Source organism: Lepus europaeus, chromosome 12 (assembly GCF_033115175.1).
Source record: "Lepus europaeus isolate LE1 chromosome 12, mLepTim1.pri, whole genome shotgun sequence".
Lineage (NCBI taxonomy): Eukaryota > Metazoa > Chordata > Mammalia > Lagomorpha > Leporidae > Lepus > Lepus europaeus.
This window is the reverse complement of record NC_084838.1, coordinates 58,059,503-58,080,733: the sequence shown is the minus strand read 5'-3', so window position 1 is coordinate 58,080,733 and position 21,231 is coordinate 58,059,503. Positions and strand designations below refer to the sequence as shown.

Genomic DNA, 21,231 nt, shown 5'->3' with positions numbered 1-21,231 from the left:
TTAAAACCAGTGTCAGCCTGAATGTGTAATCATTTTAAGATTTCTGTTCTTTTCTTTCTTCTCTTCCTTTTCCTTTTTAAAGTTAGATTTGTTTAATCTAAGAAGTTACTCATTTATAAGTTTTGTGATTTTTATGTTTCCCAGAGAATGATGGCTTTGGTTTTACAACTCCACTTCAGTTTATTTAGTGGTACTTTCAATGAATAGAAAGTATAAGCCGGCGCTATGGCTCAACAGGCTAATCCTCCGCCTTGCGGCGCCTGCACACCGGGTTCTAGTCCCGGTCAGGGCGCTGGATTCTGTCCCGGTTGCCCCTCTTCCAGACCACCTCTCTGCTATGGCCCGGGAGTGCAGTGTGGAGGATGGCCCAAGTGCTTGGGCCCTGCACCCCATGGGAGACCAGGATAAGTAACTGGCTCCTGCCTTCAGATCAGCGTGGTGCGCTGGCCGCGGCCGCCATTGGAGGGTAAACCGATGGCAAAGGAAGACCTTTCTCTCTGTCTCTCTCTCACTGTCCACTCTGCCTGTCAAAAAAAAAAAAAAAAAAAGAAAGTATAAGAAGGTATTAAAAATGCAAAACTTCCAGTTATGGATATTGATTATTAGTAAATCTTGAGTTAAAAATGGTAGTGTTTTATCCTTAACATAAGTGTGTATATAAAATGCTTATGTCACCAAGTGATGACATTATGGTTATTTCAAGCAACTTTAACCAAAACCATGTTTCATGTATTTCTTATCATATATCTAAATCTGGAAACTAAATTGTCCTTTAGTATGAAGTTGTCTTAGTTGTCAGCACTTATAAGTTGCTGTCATTTGCCATATGGTTCTGATTAATTCTGAAAGAGCTGTCAGCCCAAGAAGATTTAATTTTCTAGGCTCATATTTTAAAGTGATATTCATTATCAGGAGGTAACAATTTAAAGGAATGACTACCAGTTTTGACTAATAAACTCTCAATATATATGTTTGTTTTTTTTTTAGAGAAAAGCAGAAATCTGAATATAAGGATAGAAAAGTTCTAGAAATTCTGCAAGTCAAGGATGCTAAAATACAAGAATTGGAACAGGTTGGTATTATAATAAAAATTTCTATATTTGTTTCAGGTTGTCGATCTTTAAAATTATTTCAAGTTCTTATTTTGCAAATATGATTATTAAAAATGTTAGGATTGTTGTGTTGAAGTGTTAGTATCTCAAAATCATTGTAGTTATTTTATTCTCATTATTATACTTGGCTTATAGCCTGTTCTTTGTTTTCTGAATTAATAGAGTATGATGTTTATACATTAAAAATTCTTAAGGTAATGTTACAATTTTAGAGTAATATCTAGCTATTAATTCATTGTTTTTGTAGAACTTTGCCTTTTATTATTAGAAAGCATTGCTCATTTCTGAAACTTGTAAATTTTCAAATTATTTTCATTTGTAGAAAAATTCAACAATAATTAGAATGATTCTGTTGAGTTTTTGAATTAGTATGGTCCTTTTATGTGTAATCAGTAAATTATAAAATTACATATAATTATTCATAATGATACATATGAAATTATACATATATAAAATGATCTGTTATTGTATAATCAGTATATTATCATGACAAAAATGCATGTCTTCATTGTTTACAGGTCCCATATTTATGGTATAAATATCTTTTTAATTTATTTTTATTTTTATTTTTTGACAGGCAGAGTTAGACAGTGAGAGAGAGAGAAACAGAGAGAAAGGTCTTCCTTCCGTTGGTTCAGCTCCCAAACCGCTACAGCCGACGTGCTGCGCTGATCCGAAGCCAGAAGCCAGGTGCTTCCTCCTGGTCTCCCATGTGGGTGCAGGGCCCAAGCACTTGGGCCATCCTCCACTGCCCTCCCAGGCCACAGCAGAGAGCTGGACTGGAAGAGGAGCAACCGGGACAGAATCTGGCACCACAACCGGGACTAGAACCTGGTGTGCCGGTGCCGCAGGCAGAGTATTAGCTAAGTGAGCTGTGGCGCCGGCCAGGTATAAATATCTTAACAACTGAAGTGAAAAAAAATTTCTAAGAATGGCCTGTGTCATTGTATAATATTTAAATTTATTTTATATCTAATTTTTATTATAGATTAAACTAGCTGTAATTTAGGGTTTTTTTCTGGATTAAGTGGATTTTTTTTTTCTGGATTTTTTCTGATGAGGTATTGAAGTATTCAAACTGGTTTCAATAGGGAGAGATTCTATCTTTTTGCCTAACCAATTAAACAATAATGAGAACTTTGATCTAAAGTTGATTATCATTATAAAGCTGTTCTATTAAAGGACTAAAAGGAGACATTAACTTTAATCAAAGGTTTTTTTTTTTTCATTTTCTGTACACATCAAATTCTTTCTAAAATGGAATATGCATTCCAGTATGCATTTAAAATGCACTACCTTCTCCAGAATTGTTTGGTACAATAATTATAACATTTTGAAGATGGAATTTTAGTCATTTTGTAAAAAAAAAAATTTATTTGGCATCTACGTCTCAAACAATATCCAGTACATTCTAAGATAAATATTGCCACATGCCCAGTGTATTAATTAGAGTAGGTTAAGCTGCCTTACAGCATTGTAACTCACAAGTGACAATGTAATTTGCAGTCATATTGTACTGGAAAAACGTCAATATTCAGAGGTTGGGGAAAATGTAGATTTAGGCTGAACAGCCCCTTCCTCATTTAATGGTACTGTTCTACAGAGAAAGAGAATGGGTTTGGATACTCTTTTAATATCTTTTTATAGTAAGTGTGCAGTGCTTTAGTGAATGCAGTTCAGTTTGCCAGAATCCAAGTTAAAATGTAGCATACCATTAAAAAATGTTGATTTTCTTGAAAGCAGTGAATTTTCCCTTTTGCTGATTATTTTACTGCTATATCTTTCTTGGATAGAAATCATTACAATATTTACTTTTTTCAGAAGAATTGTGTTTTTATGTAAAATATTAAATTTTTAAAATAAATTATTTTTAGGGATTCCCCAAATTTCTTAAATTATGTACATTTTTTTGTGCAGTGATTGATATAACATTTCACTAGATATATTTTCAGTTAGGTACAATAACATGTTGTATTAAATGTGTTTAATCATCCTGTGGAAAATTCAATTACAGTTTGCCTTTAATAATTCTCAAAGACCGTTTAGGAGTAGAATAGAATAAAAGTAAGATGCAAGTACTGATTTTCTTAACACTAGTTTATTTCTTATATTTGGGTTAGTGGTTTTTTTCTTATTGACCCTTGTATACTGAACACCTAATGTTTAGCACACTTCCTGACTCACCATACGTGCTCATTGAAATTGTTGAATATGTGATTAAATCCCAATAGCAATGATAAATTCTATGTGCCATGCAGCAAAGACTCAGAACAGGGAGAAATTAAACTCAGTGATGGGGTCTTAACGTATTCAAACCAGCTTCTATAGGTAGAGATTCTAGGAAGGTTTACCCAGGGTGAGTACTGGGCAAGAATCATGAAGATAGGAGTTTAGGGTATGTCTGAGTAATATTGAAATGTATAGTTTGTTTCATTGATAACATACAGACTGTGGTTTGAGATGAGAGTAGTGTTTATTAAAATGATCTGTGAGGAGCTTATTTCATAGACTTGAATTAATTAGGTTTGTTTGGATTAAAGGTGTATAAGTGAAACCATTGGGAATTGATAGTAGATTGAAAGTGACTCTTAGGGTTCTCAGTCTGGAGAAACCAGAAAAACAGTGACGTTATTACCAAAGAGAGGGTTATTAACAGGAAGCATAGCTTGTTTTGAGAGTAAAATGTTGAGCTTCTTTAAAACAGTTTGTGTTTTAGTTGCAGATGGAAATTCACTTTATAGATTTTTAACAAACTATTGGAAACATGAATCTGACCCTTGGGAAGCAGTTTTGACCTTGAGATATAGACATTTAATGTTATGCAGTTAGAGGGATGACTTTAAAGGAATTTTGACAATAAGACATTTGGCAATGTTATGCATAGATGAGAGAAAAGAAAAATTTTAGCGATAAAAGACTGTTTAGGGAAGTATGGAAAGAGAAGTTCCCTTAATATTTCATAAATTCAGAATAAAAGACTTTTAAGAAGCAAAAGGTGGCTGATATAAAATGCTATAAAAAGATAGGATATTTGCAAAAAAACTTTTAGCAGTCATGAGATTCTAAATAATTTTAGAAAGTAATGAAAGAACATGGCACATGAAATCTTAAAATATTTAAGTCTGACAAAACTATGCAATAATATGGCTCAAGGGAATGGAGACTGCAGAGAGAGAGAGAGAGAGAGAGAGAGAGAGAGAGAGATATGCAGAACATTATACAGTTAAAGTTCACTTTAAATTTCTGCTTTATGAAGTTTTTTAAAATTTCATAAAAAAAAAAGATGCAGAATGCAGAACCAGGAAAGTTTATGTGGAGCAAAAATCCTAAGGCAGTTTGGAGGTAGAATTCCATACAACTTCTTCTGGTAAGTCTATGCTTTAGCTTTGTCACTATTAGTTATATAAAAATTTCCCTGGGGGCTGGCATTGTGGCATAGTGGGTTGAGTTGCTGCCTGGTATGCTAACAACAGTTTGGTAACAGTTTGAGTCCTGGCTGCTCCACTTCTGATCCAGCTCCCTAATGATACTCCTGGGAAAACAGAATAGGATGGTACAAGTACTTGGGCCCCTGTACCCTTGTGGGAGAGCAGGATGAAGCTCCTGATGTTGGCTTGGCCCAGCCCTAGCTATTGCTGCCATTTGTGGAGTGAACTAACAGATGAAGATCTCTTTCTCTCTGTGTCTCTCCTTTTCTCTCTGTAACTCTGCCTTTCAAATAAATCTTTTAAAAAATTTCACTTGTATTATATAACATGACTTTTGATAATTTAGTATATTGCATTTAATTAGATTATTACTGCTTTTAGTCATTATACTTCTGTTTTTTCTTCCTCTCCATGAAGTTCAATAATAACTCTTGGTTTTCAGTTGCCACTAGTTTTATTACTCCTTCCCCTTACTCCTTTACCACTGTTTTAGTTGTTCTGGTTTTATTACTTCTCTATTTTATATTAATACTTTCAGGTCAATTTTAAAACTAGGTCAGTATAAATAATTAACTTTACTCAAGTACTGCCTGATAGAGCTGTAGGTCATATACTGTTCCCCGCCCCTACTTTTAATTTTCGCTTTATACCTACTATTATTCTCTTCTTACTCTGTATACTTCTCTTGACCATTATTTGAATTATTCATTTCATGGCTTATCCATAATAAATTATTTTTCCAGACACACTTTCTCTTGTTATGTTTTATGGTTCCTCAATTTCCGTTTTGCTGTTTTAATACTAATTCAAACCAGACCATTTAGAATTTACTGTATCCAGACTGGTTTGCTGAAAATGTCTCATATGGGTGGGGTGTGGCCCCAATCAATATCTCGTGGTGGAGATATTGATTGTGATCAATATCTGTGCCTGGATTTTATGCCATGCTTAGCTCCTGGTTCCAGTTTCCTGCTTATGCTGACCTTGAGAAGCAGAGGTGATGACATATGTGATAGAACTGCTGCCACCATGTGTGAGACAAGGATTGAGTTTTTGACTCCAGCTTTGGCCCTAACCTAGCCTCAGCCATTGAAGGGATTTGGAAAATGAACCAGTGGATGGGGTATCTCTCTCTTTTTGCCTTCTCTTCGAGTCTGTCTGCCTCTCTTCCTATGTGCCTCTGAAATAAATGACTTTTTAAAAAAATTTCATAAAGCAGAAATTTAAAGTGAACTTTAACTGTATAAACATGTGCTTCCATTTTAAAAAGCATCATTGAGGGTATTTTTATTAGGAAAAAGTGTTGAATTATACAAACAACATTTTTTGAAAGTTTGATTTATCAATCCTCTTGTATTGGGAGTGACTATAATTTATTGCTTTAATGGTTGTAGACAATAATATCAAACTTGTCAATCTCTTTATACCAATATGAAGTTTTGATTAGCCAATTACCACCTTAATATGCTTTTTTTTTTGCCTACACACTAGTTCTGTTTGTCCTTGTAAAATTACAAAGTTAACTTAAATGATAAACTTTATTAACTAATTCTCATGATAGAACTTGCTATTATTGGTGTCATTTATATTGTCAGTGCTTACTAAATTTAGCTCACTTTAATGGGAAGAAAACCTTTCTGAAACTTTTCAGGTGGTTAGTATTTTCTCCTTCCTAGAGTATAAATTAGTATACAGAATAGAAGAGTGAAACTCAAATGTTGTCATTTATTTTTCAAGGGATGGGACAATAGATATTTTATAAAGGGTCTTACTGTTTACATCATTCAGTTTATTATTCAGTGTCAAGCTTATCATTAAACATTTACTAATCTAGTATAGGAGATACTTTAAGCGTGTAGGAAGATAATTAATAACATGGTAAAATGTGTTCAACGAGTAATATAGTTAATAGAGACAATTTGAAATGGCAGTTGTTACATAATACTGGAATAGTTAGAGAAGGTTTATGGAGGGAGAGTGTGGAAGCTGAATATTGAAAGAGGATAAATCTTAGATGAATGTATGAAAATGGACTGAACTGTGGATGCATCATTTTAATGCAGCTATTCTGATGCTGTTTGATTTATGTCAGGCAAATTTTGTTATGGCCCAATAATTAAAACAGGGAATAATTAAATTTATATGGAGGTGCCATTTATACTTACTGGATTTGTAAAACATTTTTAAGTGTGAGAGTTGTGTGTTAGTGGTGATGTGAAAGGATTATAATTCTTGAAATACCTATAGCCAATGATACAAAAATTTCATCTCTAAATGTAGAGTCTGGACAAGTGTTGTTTAAAATTTTTGTTAATGATTTCCCCACTGAAAGAAGTATATGTTATTTCATGATCTGGTATATATACATGAAATAAAAGTTTCATCAAATAGCTGTTGCCACTATATATAATAAGAAAAGCGAATATACAATATTTTTGTTTTTAAAGATTTATTTATTTAAAGTCAGAGTTACACAAAGAGAGAAGGAGAGGCAGAGAGAGAGAGAGAGAAAGAGAGAGAGAGAGAAGTCTTCCATCCATTGGTTCACTCTCCAGTTGGCTGCAACAGCTGGAGCTGTGCCGATCTGAAGCCAGGAGCCAGGAGCTTCTTCTGGGTCTCCCATGCGGGTGCAGTGGCCCAAGGACTTGGGCCATCTTCTACTGCTTTCCCAGGCCACAGCAGAGAGCTGGATCAGAAGTGGAGCAGCCGGGACTCGAACTGGTGGGAGGCTGGCACTGCAGGCAGAGGCTTTACCCGCTTTGCCACAGTGCTGGGCCCAAGTTCCTTCAGTTTTTGCTTTTCATGGAGGATCCTTATTTCTGTTTCATTTTGGAAGTATTTATTTACTGAACATAGTATTCTTGGCTGCGATTTTTTTTCTTTCAAGACTATTTCATTTCATTCTCTTTTGTTCTGTAAGGCTTCAGCTGAGAAGTCTGCTGTCAGTCTAATGGGGCTTCCTTTATATAATGGACTTGGCACTTCTCTCTTGCTGATTTTAGAGTTTTCTTTTTCTTGTATTTTACAGAGTCTGACTATAATACCTATTGGAAGGTATCATCTTTGTTTGAATCTGTTAGAGATCCACTGAGCTGCCTGGACCTAGATGTCCTTATCTTTCCCAAGATTTTGAAAATTTTCAGCAATTATTTCATTAAATAGTTTTCTATGCATTTTATTTTCTCGTCTTCTTCTGAAATGCCTGTAATGTGAATTAATAGTTCCTAGTTTAATTGTATACCATTAAGTCTCAAAGGATTTGTTTATTCTTTTCAATCTTTCTTTCTCCCTCCCTTCCTCCTCCTCCTCTCCCTCCACCCTTTCTTTTTATCTTTCATTCTTTTGTTCTTTCTTTTATCTTTCTCTCTGTCTGACTGGGTTATTTCAAAAGACCTGTCTTCTGCTCAGAAATTCTTTCTTCTGAATGCTCAATTCTTTTATTGAGCCTCTCAGTTACATTTTAAGTTTCATTTATTTAGCTTTCAGCTTTTTGGAGTTTTGATTAGTCCTTTTTTTTAATCATCTCTAGCTCTTTGTAATTTCACATTCATATGATGTTCCTAATGTTATAGAATTGTCCTTTTTGTCTTGTATTTCATTTCCTTAAAATTGTTCTTTTGAATTCTTTATCAGGTAATTCACTTTTAATTTCTATTTCTTTGTGTGTTGTTGCTAGATAGCTATTGTGTTCTTTTGGAGGTATCATATTATGCTCCCCCCCTCTTTTTTTCATGTTCTTTGTACTCCTATGTTGGTTTGTATGCATCTAGTGGATAAGATGCTTCTACAATTTTATATGGTATTTTTCATAATAAAGACTTTTGGCTGGCATTGTATCTAAAGATGTTGGTTGGATGTACTGTTTTCGTTTTGGTTGCAGGTAGGTTCAGTGTAGTATCTGTGTGTTCTTCAGCTGTAATCAGCATTGGTGATATGTGTGGTGTCTCAGTGACCCAGGCTTCAGGGGTTGTGAGATTGTACCACCAGTTGGGATGTGGCTCTTTTAGATGGGACACTGTTATTTCTTTGTGAGGTACACTCCAGTCCCCATATGGGACTCTCAGTTTCTGCAGATCACATGAATACAGAACTACCTTTGTGGGCCTGTGTGACTTTGGTGCAGTATGCTTGGTAGGGGGTAGGGCACTTGTAATAGTCAGAGCTGCCCAGGGGTGGGCTATGACCATGTGCCAGAAGTGGCACCTGTCAGTGTCTAAGGGCTGCACAGGTAGCTTCAAAGGGCCTCTGTGGACTAACCTGTTCAGGGAGATATGCCTAGCTATTTCCTAGGCCAAGGTGTATGGATGAGGCTGAACATATACTTCTCTGTCCTCAGTGAACCAAACTTCTGAAAAAAAGTTGCTTCTTGGAGGCACAGCAGGATGGGTGGGCTGCTGGGTTGTTTCCCAAAATCTTTGGTAAGCCAAATCACCCAGCAAAGACTGCTTGTTTATTTTATGGGATCATAGATGGGTGGATGGGGTGGCTTATCTGTTTCTCAGTCAGATGAGACGCTCAGTGCTGGTTCTAAGGTCACTTCCCAGGACTGAGGATGTATGGGTAGGGCCAATCCACTTCTTCCAGAGCAGCAGGAGGGCAAATAAAGCTACCCAACTATATTGGGTAGATTTTGCAGGCTAGCTACTCAGGGTGTGCTACCAAGATTTTTCTGTGAGACTGTGAAAGAATTGACTGGGTCTACTGAGTGGCTCACAGGACTGGGTCTATGATGCTGCTGAGAATAGATACTTAACAGGACTTCAGGTAGATGGGGTCTTAAAATGACCCCATGCAGTAAGAGCCTGGGTGAGGGAGGATGCAGAGTGGACTAGGCTCTTTCATGGGGACAGTGCAGGGGCGGTAGCCCAGTAGCTCTCAAACTGAGCTCTAGAGCCCCAGAGTTCTCTAGCAGTGAGTGTCTCATGTGTCTATGGCTATGGGGACTCCAGGAAGCCCTCTTTTTACCCTGATTCCACCAAGGAAATCACTGTTGCTTCAAGATTGTAAATTGTAAATTTTGATGAAATTGTAAATACTGCATGCTTGGTACCCGTCTTTATAATGACATTGTATTTTGCCGTGTTCTGCAATGTCTAGTCCTATGCTCACTTTACTGCCCCACTAGTGAGTGGGGTCATCTTCCACATTGTGCTGCCAGAAGTTGGCGGAGGGGCGCCAGGGACACTCTCTTGGCCACCTGGCTAATGCAGTTGCATGGGCTTGGTCTGTGGATGCTGACTTGGATTCAGAGGCCATAGGACTTTACCTGATTTTGGCTTTCATTGTGGTGGACCTGATACTGGGCCTGGAACTGACTGGATTTAATTCCCTCTCCCTTTCCCTTTTAGGGAACATGACTTTCCATGTTTCACTGGTTGGCATTGGGAAGTGGGTCACTCAGACAACTTTCTTCATGCTTTCTTCAATGAATCTTTTATTCTTATGCTAAAACCAGGCACTATTCTCTCTCATCTGCTTCCTCAACTCTTGTAAAGGTACATTGGTACATAAATAGCTGTTCAAATAGGTTTCCTTCTGGGAAACCGATCAGTGGAGGATCTTACTCAGCACCATCTTACTCTAATTTCTGGACTTATTTTAATTTACATAGTGTGTTTGATTGTTTTCATCTGTTTTTTTTCTTAGCTTTATAAGTTACTGGCTTTTTGCTTTGAATTTCTATTTATCACTTTGATATTGTCTATTGAATTTGATTCCACTTTTTAAAAATGCTGGTTGCAATAACTAAATTGATATAATGACCCACTTCTAGATTGTACTCTGTTGTTTGACAGCACTGCTTAGAAGAGATTCTTGATCATGTGTCTTTGGAAATATGATTATGAGTATTGGTAGCAGCATTGTTTTTGTATTCCTTTACTTCAAATGGGAAACATCTGAAACGCACATTGACCAGAGATGGATACATATATTACAGCATTTTTATCTAATGAAGTAATACTATACACTCATATAATTGAACTGGAGCTATATCTACCAATATGGTTGCCTTTGAGAAAATGTATTGAGTAAAAACACCAAGCCATATAGTATGTGTATATGATTTAATTTGTGTCATTATTTTAAAAAGTAAAGTGAGCTATACAATATGTTAAATAGATATAGGCTTTCAGATTATGAAGAAAAAAACAAGATAAGAACCAAAGTTCCAGAAAAATGGTTACCCCTACATGGGATAGGAGGTGATAGAGGTAAGGGGACCTACACAAGACTTCACAGATAATGGTAAATTTGTGTTTCTTAGATGGATAATAGTAGGTACAGGCTGTTCTTTTTATTCTTTCTTTATTCTGCACACAGTTATCACAGATTAGTTTTGTATATATTCAATGTCTAAAATTTTTATAAGTACAAATAAAACCAGCAATTAGTTTTAGAGCTTTAAAACTTTTGTGTATAGGCAATATCCTTCAGTGTATTCCTTAAACTCAATCTACTTTTCATACTGTCATTGAATCTTATCCTCATTTTGACTTCATCTTCAAGTATCCTGATGAGAGTTTGATGAAGAATAGATATTAGAGCTAATATTTAGGTATCAGAATCAATGATAGAGCAGAGAAAGCAAAATGCTACTGAGCACATTTCCTAAAAGTAATAAATATTGTAATAAGTAATGTGCATGTTACTTAAAAATGAAAAGAAACAATGTTTTTTTTTAACCAGTTAAAAGAATAATGTTAAAAGAGAAATAAACGAGGGAGTGGATTTAATAGATTTAAAAAAGTGTTTCTACTAGTATCTTGATAGTCCTTCTTGGTTGGCAGAAAGATGGTGGTTGTTGAGTCTGATTTGAAGACCTCATATACACATGCGTGGTCAGATAATAGGTGCTTAATAAATGTAATTATTGAAATTTTGAAATGTTGAATTATTGAATTATTGAAATGTTGAAATGATAAATATGTTGACAAAAGTTCACGAGGTTTAGAAAAATAGTATCAGAATATGGATTTTGAGTTTAGCGTGGTAGTTTGATGTAGCTGCAGACAATCCAAGTGTAGGTATTGAACAGAAAGTTAGAAATGTGAGATTGGTGGGCTGGTGCTTGCTCACTAGGCTAATCATCCGCCTGTGGCGCCGGCACCCTGGGTTCTAGTCTCGGTTGGGGTGCCGGGTACTAGTCCTGGTTGCTCCCCTTCCAGTCCAGCTCTCTGCTGTGGCCTGGGAAAGCAGTGGAGGATGACCCAAGTGCTTGGGCCCTGCACCAGCATGGGAGACCTGGAGGAAGCACCTGGCTCCTGGCTTCGGATCGGTGCAGTGCTGGTCGTGGTGGCCAATAGGGAGGTGAACCAATGGAAGGAAGATCTTTCTCTTGGTCTCTCACTGTCGGTAACTCTCTCTCTCTGTCTCTCTCTCTCACTGTCTAACTCTTCCTGTCAAATAAATAAATAAATAAATTTAGAAAGTATTTTAAAAAAAGAAATGTGAGATTGGTAACTGGAAAAGTCAAGGCTGGATTATGGATTGGAAGTAAGACTAGAAGACAGGAGAGAGGATAAATTTTCTGTGAGAAAGTTATAAAGAGAAAAGAGGGAAGCTAGGAATTAAGTCATGGGTACATCCACCAATTAGGTATCATTTAATTATTTCTTGCTTCTTAGCAGATTATTCAGTTAAAAATTCTAGCAGTCTCAGTATTTTGGCAATATCATAAGAATGTTAGTACCAATAAAATTGCCATTTCTATTCTTTGAAATGATTTATGCCTTCTGAAAACCGTAATTATTTCTCAAAAAAAGTTTTCCAAATGACATTGAAATAATAGAATAAGTAAGTCTTATTTTGGCTGTAAGGCTTTTTTATATCAGAGTGTCCCGATAAATTTTTGTTTACTCCTATTATGTGCCTAAGTTCTGAAATAATGTGGCCTATTTACTGTACAGCTTTTTGTGTTCTTCATTTGGAACTAAGGAATAGGGACCCTACTTGCACATATTTGTTAATAATCCATGGACATATCACAGGAAATGATAATTATGATGAAAAACATTAGTATGAAAGCTAGCTAATTCTGATATGAGCAGTTAAAATCTAAAACTTAAAATAATTTTTTTCTTGGAAATACCAGCTCACCAATAATTTAAATTTTTTCCACAGAGAGAATCAGTACTAAAGCAGGAAATAAATGACCTTGTAAAAAAGAAGATTGCAGTAGATGAAGAATATGCTTTCTTAAGGGAAGAATTCAGCAACTTGCAGAAGAAATTTAAAGATAAAAGTCAAGAAGTTAAGGTGTGTTGACTTGTACACAGTTTTATAGGACTATTGCTTTGAAGTCCTGCTTTAAGCTTTGTCAGCCTTTGTGGCACAGAAAGTGACAGGCTTAGAGGAAAAATTGCCTTAGGCCCTGCTGTACCATACAGTTTTTCACACATGCAAAAACTCTGATAAAGATGCTTTAAAGCTAAGACTCTAAGCTTTATAACTTCCAGATAAATAGTTAATGATGGAAATGGAGCTAAGAAAGTAGGAGTGTGAATATGTGGCTTCTTGTAATTAGATTCTGATGGGACTGGCATTATTAATTGATAAAACCCAGGTCTGGGAGGATATGTCTGTGTGGGTCTCAAAAATAGCTGGGGACAGCATCAAAGGCAGCTTGATCAATTAATGGGCTCTTTGCAAATGTGTACTCATCAAAGCTGTCATCCAGTGAAAAAATATGACCCATCCACCTGCATGAAAAGAGGCCAATAAAAGTACACAGGTGACCTTGGCCATCAAATATAGAAGAAGCTGCTGTGAGGGTAAAACTGCACAGTTTATATTTGCTGATTAGTTCTCACTTTTTTTTTTTTTTTTTTTGCTTTTGGTTTTATTTTGTTTATTGGCCCTTGTGGTACTGTTCCACAGGACACTAAGGAGCGTGTACAGAATAAAGAAGAACAAAATAGACTGGTTATAAAAAATCTGGAGGAGGAAAATGAGAAATTAAGTATCCGCTGCGCTGACCTGCTAAATGACCTGGAGAAACTGAGGAAGCAGGAAACACATTGGAGAAAAGAAAAACACAGCACTGAAGCAAAAATAAAGGTATAGAATAAGCATGGAATCCACACTGCTGTTTTGGATCTAACTTCTTATAGGAAGTTTAAGACATACTATTTTCTTTAAGTAACAAGTTATATATTCAAATCCACCAGTGGGGACTAGCATTAATTTATATTCTTTCACTTAAGACCCACAGCTTTTTAAAAATTGATGCTGCAAAGCAGGAAACTGACTTCAAATAGTTATCCTAAAATGTAATCATTAAAAAATAAAGGCTGTTGCATTTTGAAATAAAATGTGTTTTGAAAAAATATATTTAGAGTCAGGGATTTTGAATTTTTTTAATTCAAGCTTATGGTTATAAATATAGTTAGATAATATTGCAGTGTAAAGAATGTTTTCTAGGCCTTTTAAAAAATAAAATGTGGCAAAAAAACCCCCACAAAACTGTTAAAATACTCAAATGTGGTTCTAAAATGGTGTTTTCTTTGACTTTAAAAGGCTCTTATTCATAGTAAAATTTTATTTTTATAGAAGGGTGAAAGGTACCATCAATCTTTATAATATTCTTACCTCTTAAAATTTTTATTTATTTATTTGAGAGAGGGAGAGAGAGAGAGAGAGAGAGGGAGGGAGAAAGAACTGCCATCCACTGGTTCACTCCCAAAATGCGTGAAATGGCCAAAATTGGAAACTGGGAACTCAGTCCTCTCTCATATGGGTGCAGGAACTCATTCAAATGAGCCGTCTGTGCTGCCTTCCAGGGTCTGCATTAACTAGAACTCAGGACTGAAACGAGGCATTCACATATTCACATATGGATACAGGCACCTTAACCAACATCTTCACTGCTAGTCCAGGACAACTATTATATTCTTTTATATTATATTAGTATTTTAAAAACATACATTTTTGTGGTACCCTCTTTGTCTTGAAAAGTTTTTTTGCTCAACATCTTTTCCCATAAAATTCAGGTTTCTCTTTTACCGTATTGTAATCTTTCTTTGTGTGTGTGCCTAAAAAGAATATATAACAAATAAATGCTTATATGTATGTAACTGTCCAACAAATATACTCATTTAATGTTTATGTATATGGTATATGAGTGTATGCTTGTGTGCATAAATATTTAAGAGAAGAAGCTGCATCTTTTTGAGTATGTGAATCAATTTATTGCATATATATAAGGAAATACATTAGGAAATTAGTACACAATTAGGGGATGACTACACCATAGAGAAGACTGAATTGTAATGCAGTTGTTTTCTTGATGTTTTATATCAGTGTAGTGTTCATTTCTATTTTTGTATAACCTTTAAACAATTTGATAGTGTGATAAAGGTAAGTAACATTTTTTGTGTTGTTTCACAACTGTGTGATTATTTGTGATAATTTTCATGTGCTTATTTACGCCCTTCAAAATAATAATTTCTAGATTTGCTGTAACTTTTATTTCTGTGACATTTTTCTATCTTGAATAAGGTAAATTGGACTTCCAACGATGTATGAATTTTAATAGTCAATTTTATTACTTTCTAAAGTTTTTGCTTTATGAGTTTTATATGATAAAGTATTCCCTATCCTAAAGTATTTAGTTAGACTTCATTTTATAGTATGATTTTCACATCATTTACTCAATAGTTTATTGATTTGTGAATTAATCTTTCTTACATCTCTTAAATATCCACATGTATGCACGCTTATCTCTGGACTTCCTACTATTTTCATGGTTTAGAGTACTGTAGCTCTGTAAGTTGACTCACAATTTGGTAGACAAGTCTACTTCATAAGCCCTAAATGTGTGTCTTTACTGGTTTATAATAATAAGAATCATTTTATTAGCTGTAATGAAAAAATAGCTAGAAAGTAGATTTGACCCACACTTAATCTATGACTTAATTTTGAGAGAGTTGTGATTCTGTGTGGGATAAAGTTTTGTGAATTCCTCTAAAATTGCATTGACTCCTATTTTTAGATTAATTCCTAAATATAATTTGTTAGGCTTTAGGATTTTTAGGGTTCCAAGAAGGCAATGAGGCAATTAGTCAAAGTAAAAAGGAGTTTATTTTAGAGGGGGTAGAAAGGGAGTTAAAGAGTAGAGATTCAGGCCAGGGGGTTTGAAGCCAGGTTTCATTCTGTTTGAACAGGAGCTTTTTGGGAGAGGCGCATGGAGCCATATGGAACCTGATAAGCTAGATGGGGGACCTGAAGAAACACTTCTTGGTAAAGTGGACAATGCATTGTCTTAGCAGTTTTGAATGTCCCAGGTTAGGGGCTTTCCCCAGCAATAAACATTCTACTAGCCTTTAATCTACCTGTGACTAGTTTTATTGAGCTTAGGGGTTTAGGCTTCAATGGCCTTATAGATTCTAACACAAATATTATTGTAAATAACATTGTATTATAATAAGTAATATATTTTCTATTATATTTCTAGAATACAGGAATGTTACTTGAACTTCTATGGAACAATTTTCCCCAATTGTGTTAATTTTAATGCTTTGTTCAGTTTTTTATTTTTCTAATTAATTATTTTTTATCAATAAGAATAATTTGCCTTTGTAAACTTTTTAAAAAATTTTTAAGTTTATTTTAAGAAAAAATTCTTAAAAAAATTTTAAGTTTATTTTAAGATATTTCTTTTGAATGGCAGAGTTAGAGAAAGAAATAGATCTTTCATCTGCTGGTTCATTCACCAGATGTCCACGATGGCCAAAGCCAGGAGCCAAGAGCTTTATCCAGGTCTCCTACAAGAGTGGCAGGGGCCCAAACACTCAGGCCATCTTCCCCTGTTTGTCCCAGGCCATTAGCAGGAATCTGAATCTGAAGTGGAGCAGCCAGGACACAAATTGGTACCAGAGTCACAGGTAGCAGATTTACCTTCTACACCACAATGCTGGACCTTCCTCCCTCCCTCCCTCCCTCCCTCCCTCCCTCCCTCCCTTCCTCCCTTCCTCCCTTCCTCCCTTCTTCCTTCCTTCCATTTATTTGAAAGGCAAAATTATAGAGAAAGGGAAAGAGAGAGTAGATTTTCCATCCATTGGTTTACCCTCTAAATGGCCACAATGATTGGCCAAAACCAGGAGCCAGGAGCTTCATCCAGATCTTGCATGTGGGTACAGTGGTCCACGGACTTGGGCAATCTTATGCTTCTTTTCCTAGGAGTGTTAGCAAGTAGCTGGATTGGAAGTGGAGCAGCTGGGACTAGAACCAGTGCCCATATGGGATGCCGTCATTTTAGGGGTTGGTTTAACCTGCTACACCACAGTGCTGTAACCCCCTTTTCCTTTTAAAAAAATTTATTGGATTATAATTTGTATGTCATATTTTCTTTATACATTTAATTCATTTAAAGTCTAGATTCAGTGGTTTTTAGTTTATGCACAAAGTTGTAACATTATGACCACAATCAATTAGGAAACATTTTCATTATCCCAAAAATGAAACCCTCTATCTTTGGCAGTCATTCTGCATTTCCCTCTTATTTCCGAGCTCTACATAACTACTAATCTACCTTCTGTCTCTATAGATCTTTATATTCTATAAACATTTTAAGAACATTAATTGCAGTCTGTAGTCTTTTGTGACTGACCTCTTCCATGTAGTAGGGATGGGGGAATCTGGCTCATGGATATATGGCCCAGATACCTTTTGATCTTATCATACCAAGGCAACTACAGGCAGGACTTGAAAATCAGTTAATCTACAGCAAGCTAATTTGTAAGTTGATAATTTTGTATGACCCATGAATTATGTTATAAATATCCAAATGCCCTTTGGATTCAGAAGGTTCTCCAACCCTGGTTAATATTTTCAAAGTTTACCCATGTTTTAGCATATTTCAATACTTCATTCCTTTTTTATTATTGAATAAGACTCCATTGTACAGATACTTTAATCATTGGATGTGAAGCAACTGGGACTTGAACTGGGTTATGGGATTCCGTAGCCACCTGCTGTGCCACAATGCTGGCCCTTTTCCTGGATCTTTGAGTTTTGCATTTCTGATGTCTTCTGTGTCATGTAAAACTTGGCTTAAACAAATATTTTGTTTTTCTCTTGTTAGTCTTTTTTTTTTTGTTAAGATTGATTGATTTATTTGAAAGTCAGAGTTACACAGAGAGAGGAGAGGCAGAGGGAGAGGTCTTCCATCCGATGGTTCACTCCTTTCAAAAATGAGGGAGGGGCCGGCGCTGTGGCATATCGGGTGAAGCCTCAGCCTGCAGTGCCGGTGTCCCGGTGTCCCGTATGGGCTCTGGTTCAAGTCTTGGCTGCTCCTCTCCGATACAGCTCTCTCCTATGGCCTGGGAAAGCAGTGGAAGATGGCCCAAGTCCTTGGGCCTCTGCACCCATGTGGTAGACCCTGAAGAAGCTCCTGGCTCCTGGCTTCAGATAGGCTCAGCTCCTGCTGAAATCGGGAATGACCCCCTAAAATCTACACCAAAATGTGGCCCTTTAAAGTTCCCCAGAAGCGCCATGTGGGATGCCACATGTTACCGGAATTTGGGGTGCCATATGATATCACCATATGCTTACTAATAAATCCCCAATATTAATAAGCCTGAGAGGGTTCTTGCCTAATATTTAGAGAAGAATTCTAAATACTGGCATCTATAAATGAGGCAGCATGGTACACTTTAGGCTTTTATTTAGTGAGAAAGATGAGAGCTTTATTTAAGAGAGAGAGGTAAATCTGGGTTCATACTGAGCACCAGGAACCAGCCAGGTGGAGGAGCATCTAGGCCAGGAAGCCTAGGGCGGGTGGCCCGAAGGCCATGCACCCTGGAGTGCAGGGCTACAGCCAGCCCACTCCTGGCAAGGGGCCAGGGAAGAAGAGAAGGGCTTTTAACCCTCTTCCAAAGGGGAGTGGTTAATTAACCTGATTAGCTGGTGGGCACCCAGGTGTGGCCAGGTAGGGGCATGAGGTCAGACAGGGGCATGGCGAAGGTATGAGATAGGGTGTGAGGTCACACAGGGGCGTGGTGAAGGCATCGTCTTCCAGCTCACAAACCTAATCTATTTTAACCTGTATGCCTGCCTACTTGATTGCCCTTGTGGCCATCTGGGGAGTGAACCAGAGGATGGAAGACCATTCTCTCTCTCTCTCTGCCTTTGCCTCTGCCTCTGCCTCTCTGTAGCTCTGCCTTTCAAATAAAATAAATAAATCTTTTAAAAAGTGAGGGAAAAAGACATCCACAAACAAAAGTCCAGAGAGTTAATTACCGTTAGACTAGTGCTATAGGAAATGGTAAAGGGGGGTCCTTCAGATGGAAACAAAAGCATGCAAGACAGTAATTCTAAGTCATAGGAGGACATAAGAATTTCCAACAAAGATACATTCACAACAAATATAAAAGCCAGAATTTCTATTTCTATTTGAATGTTATTAAATAATTTATTTCACTATATTTTATTTTCTATTGGCTGGGACTTTGTTATTTTTGCCCTTTAAAAATATATGACGGGACCAGCATTGTGGTGTGGCAGGTAAAGCCACCATCTGCAGGGCCGGCATCTCATATTGACACTGGTTTGGGTCCCAGCTGCTCCACTTCTGATCCAGCTCTCTGCCATGGCCTGGGAAAGCAGTGGAGGATAGCCCAAGTCCTTGGGCCCCTGAGCCTCTGTGGGGGACCCAGAAGAAACTCCTGGCTCCTGTCTTCAGATTGGTGCAGCTCCGGCCATTGCAACCAATTGGGGAGAGAGAGAATCTCTTTGATCTGCTGGTTCACTCCCAAGATGGTCACAGCTGCTTGGGCTGTACCAGACTGAAGCCAGGAGACAGAAGCAGCATCTTTGAGGTCTCCCACATAGTGGGGAGTGACACAAGCACTTGGGCCATCTTTGCTGCTGTTTTTCCCAAGCCATTAGTAGGGAGCTGGATTGGAAGTGGAGCAGCCATGACTTGAACCCACACCCATATTGGGTGCTGGCGTTGCAGGTGGTGGCTTAACCTGCTGTGCTACAGTGCTGGCCCCAAAAGGGGCAGTCCTTGGGTACAACAGCTAAACCATTGCTTGGAATGCCTGCATACCGTGTCATAGTGCCTGATTCAAGTCCTGGATCTTCCACTTCTGATCTAACTTCTTGCTAATGTATATCTTTTGAGGCAACAAAAGGTGACTCAAGTGCTTGTATTCCTGCTGCCCACTTGGGAGACCTGGGTGGAGTTGTGAGCTCCTGCCTTTGTCCTGGCTCAGCCCTGGCTGTTGCAGACATTTGAGGAGTGAATTAGCATGTGAAAGATCTCTGTCTCTGTCTTTCAAATAAGACGAAAATAAATAATAAATAAAAAATATAGCAATTTTAGATAGTAATTCCTTCCTGCCTCTATCACTATGGCTTGTTGTTACTTCTTTATGCATTTAGTGATTGATTATCGTATTTCAGTAAAGTTTATTTCCTGTGCAGTGTACATCCTCAGAAACTGCATAGATTTGTGCATGGGTGCATTCATTCTGAGATCATAATTAGTTATGGCAGGACTCTCTGTCAGTGTCTCTTCTCCTGATCTCACTGTTAATATGCCTGTCACTGTTGGTATAACACCGAGAGCTGTTAAGCTCCAAAAATGGCTGATTGATTTTTCTATTATTTTGGTGGTCTCCTCCAAACATAGTTTGTTTCCCAGTCTGATGTGATTAAACCTGGGCTACTTTGTGGGCTTAACCTTATTTGTTTAATTGAGGAAAATGTACATAATAAGATTTACCATCATTAAAAAATTCACTGTTTTTAAGTGGATGGTTGAGTAGAATTAAGTATATTCACATTGCTGTTCAGCCAATCTGCTGAACTTTTCAATCCTATAAAAATGATATTCCATACCCATTAAATGAGTCCGTATTTCTCTCTACCACCAGACCCTGTGTACTATGATTTTACTTTCTGCATCTATGAATTTGACTACTTTAGATACCTTATATAAGTGAAATCATATAGAATTTTAATTTTTTTTGTGAATACCTTATTTCACTAACTATAATATCCTCAAGTTATTCATGTTATGGTATGTATCAGAGTTGTGGCAGGAAACACATAATAAAAATTGCTATCTTAACTTCCTAAGTGTACAATTTGGTTGTGTTAAGTATATTTACATTGCTGTAAAACAAATCCCTAGAACTTTTTATCCTGCTGAACCATAGTTATATCTATTAAAAAACTCCTCATTGTATCATCTCTTCCAGCTCCTGACAGCCATTTTAATTTTCTATGACTATGAATTTTGTTACTTTACATACCTCATGTAAGTGGAATCATTTAGTGCTAGTCATTTGTAATTGGTTTGTTTCACTTAGTCTAATTCTTTTAGTGTCCTTCCATGTTGTAACATATGACAGGATTACCTTTAATTTTAAGGCTGCATAGTTCATTTACCCTTATTCATCAAGTGATTTTGGTACCTTTATCATAATGCTTTTATTATGTAAAAATGTTTATTTTTGCCTGTCAATTCCATTGCTCTATGTGTTTTTATGCCACCGCCACACTGTGTTTTTTTTTTTTTTTTTTTTTTTAATTTGACAGAGTTAGAGAGTGAGAGAGAGCCAGAGGAAGGTCTTCCATTGGTTCAGCCACCAAAAGGCCACTACAGCTGGAGCTATGCTGATCCGAATCCAGGAGCCAGGTGCTTCCTCCTGGTTTCCCAGCTGGGTGCAGGGGCCCAAGTACTT

The 21,231-nt window shown here is 36.8% G+C and overlaps 1 protein-coding gene across 10 annotated transcripts in view; it reads left to right on the top strand.

Moving 5' to 3' along the window:
* Nucleotides 1–21,231, top strand: part of LOC133771829 (endophilin-A1) — a 717,118-nt gene that overhangs the window by 107,201 nt on the left and 588,686 nt on the right. For all 10 annotated transcript variants that reach the window (XM_062208166.1, XM_062208164.1, XM_062208168.1 and 7 more), the window contains 3 exons: nt 988–1,072; nt 12,662–12,796; nt 13,418–13,597. In XM_062208166.1, the coding sequence (XP_062064150.1) occupies nt 988–1,072; nt 12,662–12,796; nt 13,418–13,597 (400 nt within the window). The remainder of the gene's footprint in view (nt 1–987; nt 1,073–12,661; nt 12,797–13,417; nt 13,598–21,231) is intronic.